At 36.7% G+C, this 14,350-nt stretch overlaps 1 protein-coding gene across 1 annotated transcript in view; it reads right to left on the bottom strand.

The window, feature by feature from the left end:
* Positions 1 to 3,555: 3,555 nt before the first annotated feature.
* The window catches only part of LOC100892029 (cadherin-23), a 72,951-nt gene continuing 62,156 nt past the window's right edge, over positions 3,556 to 14,350 (bottom strand). The window contains exons 54-61 of the mRNA XM_030979174.1: positions 13,278 to 13,460; positions 12,727 to 12,837; positions 12,184 to 12,316; positions 11,493 to 11,729; positions 8,139 to 8,267; positions 5,016 to 5,144; positions 4,250 to 4,328; positions 3,556 to 3,917 (exon numbers count right to left, since the gene is read on the bottom strand). Of these exons, the coding sequence (XP_030835034.1) occupies positions 3,650 to 3,917; positions 4,250 to 4,328; positions 5,016 to 5,144; positions 8,139 to 8,267; positions 11,493 to 11,729; positions 12,184 to 12,316; positions 12,727 to 12,837; positions 13,278 to 13,460 (1,269 nt within the window). The 3' untranslated portion in view covers positions 3,556 to 3,649. The remainder of the gene's footprint in view (positions 3,918 to 4,249; positions 4,329 to 5,015; positions 5,145 to 8,138; positions 8,268 to 11,492; positions 11,730 to 12,183; positions 12,317 to 12,726; positions 12,838 to 13,277; positions 13,461 to 14,350) is intronic.

Genomic DNA, 14,350 nt, shown 5'->3' with positions numbered 1-14,350 from the left:
TTATTTATCTATCTTTCCCCATATTTCACTTTTTCTAAAACTTACTATATTGCGTGTGTGGGTATGCGCCTATGTGTGCTTTAGCGTGTGTATGTGTAATTCCGTCTGTGTATTGCCGGTGGGGGTGGAGAGGGAGGGGGGGGGGTCTGTGGAAAGCTTTTGAGGAGCAAGTGGCCACCGTGAATAGCCCCGTCACTACACCACCGACATTAGATTACACCTTAATATTAGGTATAGCACACCAAAAATAAGCACAACAAACACATGTTATTTGATGATTGCAAATGATCAAGCTTTATGAAAGCTTCAAAAAACAAAAAACAGAACTGAAATCGGTCAATGCGTTGTGATTTTATACCATTTTTTTTATATCGCAAAATTACCGAAAAACCTGCCAGAAATGGTCAAATTGGCGAAAATGGCAAAAATGGCAAAATTCGACAAAGTTGACAACTTAATTCAACACTTTCTTGGACACAAATAATAAATTAAATTATCAGACACTAAAAAATCATCTTTGTGGTAAAAAATACAAAAAAGAAAATTCATATATCTATTACCGTTTTGAAAACAGAAGCAAACAAAATAAGTCATTTTTGCCATTTTTGCGAATCTGCAGATATGAAAAAGTTGTGAAAATATTTAAGTCCGCCTAATCAATATGCACATATGTAATCATATCAAAACCGAACATGATACATCAATGAAACCTATGTATATCAGACAGGTATGGAAATATATTTTGTTTGAAGAAAAACAAAAATTATGAATATTCATCAAATATGCAAATTAGGTCATTTCAGCTAATTATATATATAGGAAAGTCAAACTGTTCATTTTGTTGGCATTTTTAAAATTATATATTATAGATCATATTTACACCAAATATTAACATTAAATTCCAAATATTTTTGCAATGCCAATAAAAAATGGCGATGGAAATTACTTGGATCACCGTTACAGCTATTTCCACATATGTTTCACAAATTATTCAGAAAAACCGATCAAATGCTCAGAATTTGCAGACTTTCAGCTACATCACAGTATAGTTTTCTTTTAAAAAAATGTCAGATTTGAGGATTTATGACGATTTTCCGAGAAACCATTCAACAGGCCAAAACATTCCACAGGGACTGAATTTCAAAGAAAAACAAAATTTGGTTACCCCAGTACAGTTGTGGCTACCTTGAGTGTGAACAACAAATTGATTCAATGAGTGAAACACATGAGGATATTGCATTTTTGTAGGGGAGTTTATACATTGAGGTGCATTTTCACAGCGCAGAATAACAGTCAATGGGCGATCAGCGGGCCATGTCACACATGGCTGAAAAGACAATATTCTGATTAATAATTTAACGTATTTCCCACATGACTATAACAATTAAAACTACACAGAATTGTAGTTAAAGGTATGCTTAAAAGATATGTGAAATAAAAATTTAAAAAATATTGTTCAGTTTTTTAAAAATAAATTTACGAAAATTGCTATTTCTACCAACTGACTGCTGTCGCGTGTGTGTGTGTGTGTGTGTGTGTGTGTGTGTGTGTGTGCATGGGGCAGACTGTGTGCACAGGCAGTGTGATCACCCTATTAATATTAATATAATATATACATTTATAATACCGTTATTATATTACGAAGCGTAATAATGTAAGCTTTCTTTCGCAAGTTGAGCAGAAAATTTGTTAATTCAGCAGTCATTTTATTTTATTTCACATACAAAATATTTTTTTATTTTTTGTAAAGATCTTGACTGGAAAAGGAAATGACAGCAATTAAACGCATTAAAACAAATACTACTATACATGTATATTACAAATTTACTAACAGAGAAGCAAAGTACATTAAATGCAAACAAATACATAATTCATTTAGAAGAAAAGCTGCCCTATAACTGTTGTTGATAAGAAAAGAGACCCAGTATTTGGCTAAACCATATTCATACTACAGAAAAATACTTTTCTTAATTGCCATATTATACAAACTAACATACTATTTGGCAGCCATTGTCTCAAGAAATTAAATAATATAATCTATATTGTTTCTACTTTAGTCTAGCATTTTCGATTCGTACCATTTGTTTATTCCTACGAATACTGCTAATACCGTCTTCAAATAACCTTTCTAATTCAGTTATATTTTTTTTTAAAGACTTGTACTCTTCTGAACATACATTCAATTAATCCTCTCTTATGTTTAAAGCCCAAGTCAACTCCAAAAATAACTTACTTTCAATAGAAGCAGAAAAATCAGACTAACCAATCAAAAAAGGTCTGAGCAAAATCGGATAACTAATAAGAAAGTTGTGAATTTTAATGACATTAAAAACTTTGAAAATCACTAGACGGATTGGCAACTCACTCATGAGTCTGTGACGTCATGTCCTCACTATCCACTATTTTTTTTTTTTTTATATTGATGATATAAATTTCCTATTTTCTCCTTAAGAATCTTATTTCTTCACACCAGCATCCAAGTTAGATTAATAGTAAAATGTTTTTGTGTGGATGCATTATTAAATATAGAGTCAGTTTTCCAGTTAAATCATGAAAAATTTGAATTTTGATAAATTATTTATATAAAAATCAATAATTATGAATATACAATATTCAGAAAATAGTATAAATTCTTCAAAGTTCATAAAATATTTGTGAAATGTCATGCACGCAATATGATACAAATCATATAACCTCGGCAAAGGCATGGGGAAATCAAGTTTTAGGAAATAAAAAGGGAAATTAATGGGATTAAACCATATAGAGCAATTGATAAATAGTGAGGACATGACGTCACAAACTGATAACCATCTTGGCATACATACTTTTTCAAAAAATTTATTACTTTCTTATTAGTTATCTGATTTTGCTCAAACTTTTTTTTGATTGGTTTGTCTGATTTCCCTGCTTTTATAAAGAGTAAGTTATTTTTCGAGTGGACTTGTCCTTTAATTTCAAGAAAGAAATACTGAGTACATTACTCCAAAAGTGCAAGCGCATTTTATATATTTCTACGATTGCAAATACAAGTAGTCAGATAATATCATGTTATCAATACGACTAAGAAAATCAAGAAACGAAAATCAAAATCATAATTATATATTTCTACGATTGCAAATACAAGTAGTCAGATAATATCATGTTATCAATACGACTAAGAAAATCAAGAAACGAAAATCAAAATCGTTTTGAGGGAAGTTCTAAATTAGTATTTTCTTTCCAATGCCGTTGGAATATAGCCTTTAAAAAAAATGTTGGCCTTCAAATGGGACAAAGTACCTTTAAAGGTACTATGTCCTTTTCGCAGGCCCAAAGTAAACAGGTTTCCATGCATAATTTGAATAAAAGGACACTGCTATCATTTAGATTTCACAGATTAGACATACGTGACATATTCCTAATTCCTGCAAAGTTCTAAAGAATTTGATGTTAGCTGTAAATGGGACATTTAAGTACCTTTAACATGATTATAGTTGTCAAACATATTGCCAATATATTATATATATCACCCAATGGGTGATATATATAATTTTGTAGTCTGATTCAAATTTGTCAATTAGTATAATTTTTTGTATTATGAAACAATTTGTCTTTCTGTAGATTTTGTTATCTATATTGAATCTGCATGTGAAATGTGAAACCAATAAACTCAAACAAAACTATGATTGCTTCTTTGTCTCATTAATGGTCTCAACGTGGTCGCATAGTCATGGACAATCGCTCCTGGTTGGTCAGGTAAAGATGGAAGGGGCCTGTTTGCCATGTCCGTGTTTTCTCTCATCGGACCATTCGGTACGTTAGGTTCATTAGCCACCGCCTCGAGGTCGGGTTGGTTGTTCACCGATTGGGGTGGCCGTTGACATGAATCAGATACGTTCAGCTCATTCCTCGCAGAAGACGTTTTCCTCGCCTTGGCACTGGATGAGTCGAAATGAAAGCAACAAGAATCTTTATTTCAAGTTTATTCTAGTGAAGGATATCACTCTTACTATCACTTTTTAAATGATCCGTGTCAGTGCATTTCTGCATATTTCTTCAAATTGTAAAGGAACTGAAATTTGTTATTGTTCTGAAAATAGAAGAAGGGGTTGTTGCCTAAATAGCATAATTTAATTGATTGCTTGATTGGCTCATTAATAAAACAGTGTCTTATCTCTCAAAAAATGAGAGAAAAAAAACAACACCTATGAAATGAATAGACAAGTTACATCACAACACGGGTAAAATACTGTGAATAAAAGGTACTTACCAAATCATAATGAGACTGACGAGTGACATGAATACTGCTAAACCAGCAAGTGCAGCTATTAATATGTTCAGATTGTACCCTGCAAAATTGATAAAATGTCAATTTGGCTGAATAATTTCATCAGGATAGTTTGGATAATTTAGAAAAATATGCTTATATATTTTGTATCCTAAAATGCTTTAATTAATTGTCGACATCAAAGATGATTATAATTACAAATAATTTGTATTATCTATGTGATATTGCAAATGTCATTGATATTCATTTCATGTCAGGAATTAAAAAAAATTGATTGAGTAATGGAAATAAAATTATTTGAATTCAATTGAATTTGATTGAAATAGATTTTACGGAACATATCAGATTATGCACAAGCGGAATGTTAGCATACATCTCAGAAAATATTAAATCAATTGTTCGGTGCGCAGACATAGGGCTCTCCTTGGAACCTATGATAAGCTTTAATTGAATGCAAAGGAAATAGACCATTTCGTAGTTAGCTTTCTAACTAATGACCCCGAAACATCCACAGATCTTTTACACATGGAAGCTTCCACTTTGTACATTTATAATGGCTGAGGAAGTACCGTATTGGAGGTGCTAAATGAATATCTTTTGAGAAGAATGCTTCCACCTGTGTATCAGAGGATATGTTGTCAGTGAACAAATGACATAACTTTCATGAGCACAAATCCAGTTTTTACAATTTTGACACAAATTACCTTTATCTGCCCATGCGTAGATTGTATCTAAGAAATGCACTTACTTGGGGTAGCTTCTCCACAGTCCAGTCCACTATACCCATCTAGACATACACACTTCACGTTACCAGGATTGTCTTCATCATCCATGCAGGTCCCTTCATTTTGACAAGGGTTATCAAACATGCAGGCGTCTAGAATATGAATCAAACGGTAACATTATTTTAGAAATGTGTAATCCCCCGTAATTTTTAACGGCTAAAGGCTTACAGTTACACCATGTGGTGGCCTTACTGAGAAGGTTGTTGATATATTCTTGCGTCAAACAGAACAATTAGAACTAATTATTTACTATATAAATCTTTGTATCTACCTATTATTTGCTAGTTAACCTAAACTACGCAGCTATCGAGAACTTAAAACGTCAAATTCTCGCATGCACCACCGCAATACATCACCCTCCCAGGGTTCACGTGCGCAACCCCATGCCCGCCATCTTCCTCTTTGACAGGCCGCCAGAGACAACGCTTTGGACATGTTGCCGGGCAAGGAGAGGGGACAGAGGGAGGGACATAGGTAGATACATAGATTTATATAATTAATAATAACATTAGTTCTTATTTTTCTGATTTACCTCAATAAATAAATGTATCTACCTATTATTTGCTAGACCAGCACAGATAAGACCGGGTGGCATGTCCCAAGAAGAAGGGGATTAATGGAGATCAATGGCAGACAAAGCCGCTCTCAGGGACAAAGTGGCGAACAGTACCACCCCAAGAAGGAACGTCCCTGAGATAAAAGAACTAAAGAAATGGGAGACCGCCAGAAAGCGCCCCCAAAAGATCCTTTAGACCAATACCTCGAAATATGCCGGAAATGGAACCTTGGACACAGGGGAAAAAGGTCCCTGGGTAACGAGGAAGAGCTGGAATGGACGCCCTCACAAAAAACCTTTGGTCCTGACCAAGTACCAATCGAATGCACTCATTGGGCACCAGATTTAACCCTTCATGGACCCAGGAGAAGTCAAAGAGAGGGTTGAGGAAAACCTCAACCGGCCCAGAGGAAACTGACTGGCTCTAAGCCAAAACAGGATGGCCTGGGTACAAGACCAATGCCCACAGGGCACGGAGAATCCTCCCTCTCTGCCCAAAAGTGATGAGGAGCAGAGCCTTCACCGACAAACGTAGGAGTAAAGCTTTAAACATCGGTCCAAAGGGAGGCTTAGAAATGCTTCTAAAACCATAGGTAGGCCCAAAAGAGGAGACAGCTTAGGGTTAGCTGGTCATTGTAGAAAAACGAAAACAGCAACTCAGATAGGAAATGGGAATTAGAAACTCCCGCGCCAGCCGGAACCCCGACAAAACAGGTGGCGAAGGCCGAGCGGTATCCATGAAACTTGGAAAGGGCTCTACCCCTAACAAAAAAGGAGAACAGAAACTCTACAATCGCGCCTACCAAAGGCGTACAGGGTGATCACAGAGGTCTTAACACAAATGACGTAATCAAATGCGCAAAAACTAACTAAGCCTTGCCAAAAGTACAAAAATCCCGAATTTTGAGTAGTGACTGTAGCTGTAGACGTTCTCTCTCGGCGTGCGAGAATAGAAAGTGGAAGATGGCGGGCGTGCGGTTGCACATATGAACCTGGGAAGGCGATTTATTGGGGAGGGGCATGCGCGAATGTGACGTTTTAAATTCTCTGTAGCTGCGTCGTTTAGGTAAACTAGCAAATAATAGGTAGATACATTGATTTATTGAGGTAAATAGAACCCACTTTTGTGGCAGAAATGAAGATCAATTTCTGCCTAAATAAAATATGTGACCGGAACCTGTACCACCAAATTAATAGTAATTAAAATGATGGAATCAAATGCGCAAAAAATAACTAAGCCTTGCCAAAAGTACAAACTAGATGGAACTTCGTCTGCGCGCAGTCGAAAAATGATGCCTCCGTCATAGAGCAATTTTACAAACCAAAACAGAAGCAATTTTTCGAATTCAATTTCGATTGTAATCCATTGACAGGTTCTCAGAATATTGTGATTACAAGCTATTTCTCATATACATGTATGACCCTTTGATCTTTGACCTCATGACCCCAACATTCACTCAGTTCATTGGCTTTGCAAGAAACATACATTGAGTTAATTGATGGTACTCCATCCATCGGTTCTAATGATAATGTGATCACAAGCTATTTCTGCATACATAATGAGCCCCATGACCTTCGAACTTGACCTCATGACTCCAAAATATATTCAGTTCATTGCTTCAGCAAGATACACACATGACCTAAGTAGGGCAGGAATTCATCCATCGATTCTTGAGATAATGTGATCACAAGCTATTTTTGCATACATAATGAGCCATGTGACCTTTGACCTTTGACCTCGTGACCCCAAAATCGAATCAATTCATTGGCTCTGCAAGTTACATACATGATCAAAGTTTGGCAGGAATCCATCAGTCGGTTCTTGAGATAACGCATTCACAAGAACGGGACGTACGGACGGACAACCCGTAAACATAATGCCTCCGGTTTCGTAACGGAGGCATAAAAATCCGCAATTTTTACTAGTGACTGTAGCTGTAGATGTTCTCTCTTGGCGTGCGAGAATAAAAAGTGGAAGATAGTGAACGTGCGGTTGTGCATATGAACCCTGGGAAGGCAATGTACTGGGGTGGGGCATGTGCGAATATGACGTTTTAAATTCTCGATAGCTGCGTCGTTTAGGTAAACTAGCAAATAATAGGTAGATACATTGATTTATTGAGGTAAATAAAACCCACTTTTGTGGCGGATAAATAAGGGATTAAGGAAAGTCCTATATAGTAAAAAAAACTTGTAAACTTCATCATCATCAGCATCATCAACATCACATCAGCATTTCGAGTCATCACACAACTCTTTCCCGATATCTTGAAAGATTATGAAAGCCACGTCGTTGGCCTTGATCTACCAAGTCCCTACCGGTACATATGCCAATTGGCATGTCGCAGCTCACTAGATGATCCCTGATTAAATTTCATCACAATTGGGTATAGTAGTTTTGGATTAACCACTAAGAATGAGAAGTCTTATACTCCGGTATACTAGAAAAATTCCTTGAATGCCTTGAATATATAGATGGATAACAAATGATAGAATTCAAATGTAATTGAAATTGTGATAATGCACTTACTTGGGATAGATTCCTCACAGTAAAGTCCGCCATATTCATCTGGACATTCACACTTCACGTCACCAGGATTGTCTTCATCCTCCATGCAGATCCCTTCATTTTGACAAGGGTTATCAAACATGCAGGCGTCTAGAGTAAATAAAATTAACATAATGTAATATAACAAAATATATATATACAATATGATATCAAATTGATATTATATTATTTCATAAAGTACAGGGTGACCCAAACGGGCAGATCCAACCTGCGGCGAGGGAGGGGGTCCGAGAAAATATTTAGCGCCGAGTTATTAGCTGGCAGGCTGAATAAGTGGGGGGGGGGGGGGGGGGGTAGTGAGCAATAATTTGTTTTGTTCAACAGGGGGGGGGGGGTGGGGCTTGGGTACCGAGCTCTAGTTTTGTAAAACTCAACACCCCTCCCTCCCCCCCCCCCTTTTGAAAGGGAGGGGGCCCGTACTCCTCTTTTTTTTTTTTTTTTAAGGTAAAATTAACGTTACCATATTTTTTTTAAAGCTATTTTTTGGGCCAGGGGAGGGAACCCAGGCTCAACAAAATAATTGACACAATGTCATTGTCTTTTGTTTTATTAAGTAAAAAATTTCCTTTTGAGTGAAATGGCACCAAGATCATCAATTTGGGGGTAATGCGTTTGATTTTACAGCTATTGGATGTAAAGCAATGTCGTTTTCAAAATTTGCTAATTTTGCAACCGTAGTGATCTTTATAGAGCAGAGAGGACTTTGCGTAGTACAGCTTCCCATACTATCCTTTTGGTTGAAACGAGAGCAGTCATGCGTTTGTCAACATAGCTAATTGTATTGGAAGTTTGTACAAATTTCTTGATTTGCTTGTAACACAAATTACAAAGGCTCAAAGAACTATTTGGAGGGCGGAAATAGAACCCCTCCCTACTTATTGAGGGGGAGGGTAGGGGATTTGGCGCCTATGCACGGAAACAATCAGTCTCAAAATAATGTAAAATCAGAATGACTCCTGAAGAACATGTGACAAGCATGGAAGGGACCATCTTGGAATCAGGCATAACGACGGGCAACTTCCCCTGACACGAGACAGAAGTGAGTAAAACTGTCGCAAGCAATCCCCGCCGTCAGACCAAGTGTTCTTGTGATGTTTGGGATCAGTACAGTCAAACCAGGATCAATGTCCGTTTTAAACTGATCCCTGGTTAAGAATATAAATTCATTCATTCAATAATAATGGATAATGGAGGGTGGAAGTACTGCTATTTATTTTACCTTGCCCCTGGTATGTCACAATGCAAATTAAAATCATAAGGATCAGAAGGACACTTCATCGTGTAGAAAAAAACAGAAAAAAAATCCATTATCAGCGTGGGAGAGAAATGTCATGTGGAATTATGTTGTTGAGACCACGTTACTTGTAAAGGTGTGTGATTAAGAGAAAGAAGAGAGGCAGGGGGAGACAAGGAGGGGTTGGAAATGAGAAAGATAGAAAGAGAGAGAGAGAGAGAAAGAAAGCGGCGCGGGATTAAGTAGTCCAGAATCTGAATGTCTTTATTTTAAGAAATCACAACACATGGGCTGGGCGTACGAGTCAGTGAAATACATAGGAAATAATCAAAACAAGAGATAACATAAGGAATAAGTTGGCTCTTCCAAACTTGTTGTCATATTATTATTCCAAATGGTCTAATGAATACATTTAGTGAAAAAGAGTGCTTTAATATGAATAATATAAGATTTATGGGTAAAAATGTGATTTTGATGACCTTTATTTGCATAAATTACCATAAATATGCAAATGAGTGAATTTAAAAAAAAATTGAAATCATCATAGTATTCTATAGACTTCACTTGACATGCCTGCAAATGCCCCCCCCCCCCCGCCCCAGCCGTACTAAGACCTCAAATAGCCCGGCCTTTTCAGGGTTAAGGTATAAGTAGGGAATGAGAGACCGCAAAAGAGGAAAACAACGCCCAGATTCTGGACTATGGGGAAAGGGGAAGAGCTCTTAACTTGTTTCATTATACCTGAAAGGCAGACTCATTAGAAAAGCATGGCTCAAGCTCTCTTTGCGGCACTGCCACCCGGGGATGTGGAAGGGGGGGGGGGGTGAGGCAGGTGTTTTATTTGGTGGTAGCCTGGTAGGGGGTCCGATTGTGCCCCATGATGCCACTCCACCAGGTAGAAGGAAGGATAATAATAAAGAGAAATGGATAGTCAAGCATAAAACCGTCGTCACACCAACGAGACCGACACCCGACCAACAACAGACCAAACAATAAAAATGTCACATGATTCCGCCAACCTCAAGAAATCAAAATGGTTTGCAAAAGTGGACGGTTGCACTGAGCGAGGACCATCACGGTGAATTAAACTCTCCGTCCTGTATATGCTCTAGGGTCCCCTTTTGAAAGGTCCCTAATATGCGCACCAGCAAAACCTTGGAAATAAAAAGCTTCAAAAAGACGGTCACAACTGTAAATATACATTGGAACAAAAGAACTTCTCTCCAAAAAGGTCTTGAACTTTTTTTATAATCACACCTTTTTCATGATTCATATTTTCCCTCATTGAAACCTTGGAATCCATGACAATAGTATACTGAATTCAGTTGTCAATAGTTCCTTGTTTTCTTTCCAGTTAACAAAGTATGAAGTCACCAGGAAATGTATTGCGACATAGTCAGGCTATGAGGAATGTTTTGTAAAACTGTTACTCTGTCCACAAGCAATTCGCTTTTATTTTGTGATTTTATTGCTGTATTTTGCCCTTGTATTCACATTGTTTTAAAATGTAAAATGAATGAATTGAATTGACTTTAAGCCACACTGTCCTACTTGTAGCTACTTGCTCCCTCTATATAAAAAAACTTCCACAATCGGTGCATGTTGGTCCCCCATGATCCTCTTTTTCTTATGATAATTGAGAGCTGATTTAATGAGATAGCCACCTTTCAGTGACCTTTGCTGTGTGGTTTAATCCCTTCTGGCTGAACTAGTACAGCCAGCCTTTAAAATTGTGGGTAAAACTAGTTGTACTTTACAAGCACTTTTCAATCAAAGCGTTTAGTTACCTAGTTTCCCAAGTTTAATAGAATTTATATAATATTCATATCAAGAGGTTAGTTTAATGGTTAACTTCATGCGTATTTGTATTCATGTGAAATAGAAATAGAAGTTTGAAGGATACAAGAAAGGAAAAGATGAAGAAGAAGAAGGAGAAAAAAAGGAGAAAAAGAAGCTTTGAAAAGAAGGAGAAAAAGTAGGAGAAGGAGAAGAAAAAGAAAAAGAAGGAGAAGAAGAAGAAGGAAAAGAAAAAGAGGTAGAGGAAGAAGAAGAAGAAGAAGAAGAGTAGAAAAAGCACTTACAAGCAGATTTGACAGTACTGGTGAATTCATTGTCGTTGATGTCCAACAGAGTAATCTTGACTTCTTTCAGTGAGATATTGTCCAATACGTTATAGGGTCCCGTCCTATTGTAGGTAGCGTCGTTGGTTGCTAGGATGTAAATGGTGTGGACGCCGATGTCTTCCCGATCGAGGGTGCCGTTCACGGTGACTACTCCGGTCGTGGAGTTGATCACAAAGATACCACCGACTGTGCTATCTGTATGATTTAAAGGTAGAGAGAGAGAGGGTTGAGTTCTGATGATGAATGATAATGGTGAGCTTTCTTATTTTCTGGATGTCAGACCAAGAGGGGAACCAAGAACTATAAGCTAGGAGGGGAACATTAAGACATGGAGTGGAATGATACTGCAAGAGTGTACTAAGGTGACAGGTAGAACAGAGATTTGTGGGAAAATGCTGCAACCAAAATCCAAACTGGAAGAAGATACCTTGACAGATATATACAGTACATGTAGGATGTCTGCTTGGAAGAACATCACAGTTGAAATTATCCCTGAGAAGGTACCTACAAATTTTCTCCCTGTACAAAGAAATATGTGCTATAAAAAGGCTAGCTGTCCACTAAGGCCAGTTATTTCTGTTTTTCTTGTATGGCCTTAATAATAGACAGGTTTTATTGTAAAATCATATTACAATCACATTACACTCACCGACGATGTGGTAGAAGATTTGTCCATTTACCCCCAGGTCTAGATCAATGGCACCATCAACAGTTCCGACCAGGTCGCTGATATTGGCATTCTCAAACACATTCAGATTCAGCACGATGGGATTGTTCATACCCTGAAACAAGGTAAAAATTTAGAACAGTGCTGAGTTTTTAATATATCAGGGATTCAAAATGCTTCAATTGTTGTGATATAACGATTTTACATCATGGGCTACATATAATCAGCTACACAAACAAAACAAAACAAAGCTTGCTGTTTTTCCCCTGATAGCATTGAAAAAAAATCCAGTACCATTATTTCAAACTATTTGCAGGACGATCGAAGCATCTCAAAATACGTTTTGAAACGTTTTCCCAAAGTGGATACACAAATGACTACTTTCTCTCTGGATAAATGAAACTCCCTGAATTTTCCCAGATTTTTCTTAATTCCCAGAACGTTTCAGTGGATAAAAAAAAGGAAACTCATTTTTCCAGGTTTCTCAGATTTCCAGGAGAGCATGGAACCCTAAAGAATACTCACATCTGGTCTCGGGAAGGCAGGATTGTCATCGTTTTCATCAAGTACCCTGATGACAAATGTGGAACTGGTTGAAAGGTTTGGGTCTCCTCTGTCAGTAGCTACTACTGTCAACTGTAGATGAAAGGGGGGAAAATTGCAGAGGCAATTATAATGTAGTTCTTCATTTTGAAGAAAAGATTTAGGAAAAACTATGAGCAAATATATGTCAATTCTGCATTCTAACAGAAATAGTATAAATCAATGAAATGATCAACTAACTAACCAACCAACTAACCGAAAACAACCACTCAGTCAACAAACCAGTCAACATTTCAATCCATCTATTATTTAATAAATGAAATAATCAATCACTTAACCAATCACTTAACTAACAATTTAATCAATCAATCAATCAATTAATCACTTAACCAATTACTTAACTAACCATTTAATCAATAAATCAGTCAATCAATCACTCAACGAACAAAATCATTCACATCATTTAAACTAAAAAGTTCATGCAAGCTAAGTACACTGACAACAATTTTGAAAAACTTTTTTGACAAACGTACAGTATAAGAATCCTTTATCTCTCTGTCAGCTGACACCAGTATGGTGATATCGCCAGTCACCGGGTCGATGGTGAAGTCACTGTAGTCAAAGTTGGGGAGAATGCTGTAATCGACCACTCCGTTAGCTCCAACATCATCATCCACGGCGAAGGCATTGATGATCAAAAGACCAAGAGGATTGTTCTGTAGAAAACAGAAATAGTTTGAAAATTTGTTGTATTCTGTGTAAGAAACATGAATGATTTGTACATTAGTCACTCATTCTAGAACATCATTCTTGAACATTAAAGTCCATTTGTCCCACTTTGTGGGGTCGGACATTTCATTTCCTTAATGGCTGCTTTCCAAGCTTTCCTGTCTGTGGGATCCATATGACTGATGCCAGATGTTTTGGCATCTTCTTCTATGGTGTTTATTTATCATTCATCTTAAAATCAATTGAAAATCATGAGGAATATTCCATATGACACAGACAAGATTCTGATATTGGAAATATAATCATGATAATAATATTGAATGGTAAATTCAACATTAAATAATGAACAAAATTCAGTTAACATTGTGTGAGTTCCCGCTTATAATGATTGTGTTTTAAGTAAAACTTCTTATTGAGCTGTTCCAGTGTTTCTTAATTATTGTTAAAGGGATAGTTGAGTTCTGTTGCAGAGGGCGCTACACAAAATAATTTTGTTGTGAGATAATGAAAAACTGAGTGTCAAATTTGAAAGAACATAATATTTAAACGACAAAGTTATCTTTGTTTGATCAAAATCGGTTCAGAGACGGCTGAAATATAACATTTTCTAATACTTGTGTACCACCATAAATATTAGACATTTTGCAAATTTGAAAAAAACCGTTGAAAAAAAACAAAATAACGCCTTTTACGTCGTATTTCAGCCAATGCCGATGTTGGCTTTTTTGTTGGCATTTTCGTGTTGCTTATATTGTATCCACAATTAGCCGGCTCATGTATTGTTATTTTTAATTAAATAATTAATTAACGGTCACTGTGTATGATCGTATTGGCTAAATTTCACACATTCTGGGGTATTAAATTTCCTTCATAGCAA

Source organism: Strongylocentrotus purpuratus, unplaced genomic scaffold, assembly GCF_000002235.5.
Source record: "Strongylocentrotus purpuratus isolate Spur 01 unplaced genomic scaffold, Spur_5.0 spur5_scaffold_10, whole genome shotgun sequence".
Classification (NCBI taxonomy): domain Eukaryota; kingdom Metazoa; phylum Echinodermata; class Echinoidea; order Camarodonta; family Strongylocentrotidae; genus Strongylocentrotus; species Strongylocentrotus purpuratus.
This window is presented reverse-complemented; position numbering and strand designations above follow the sequence as displayed.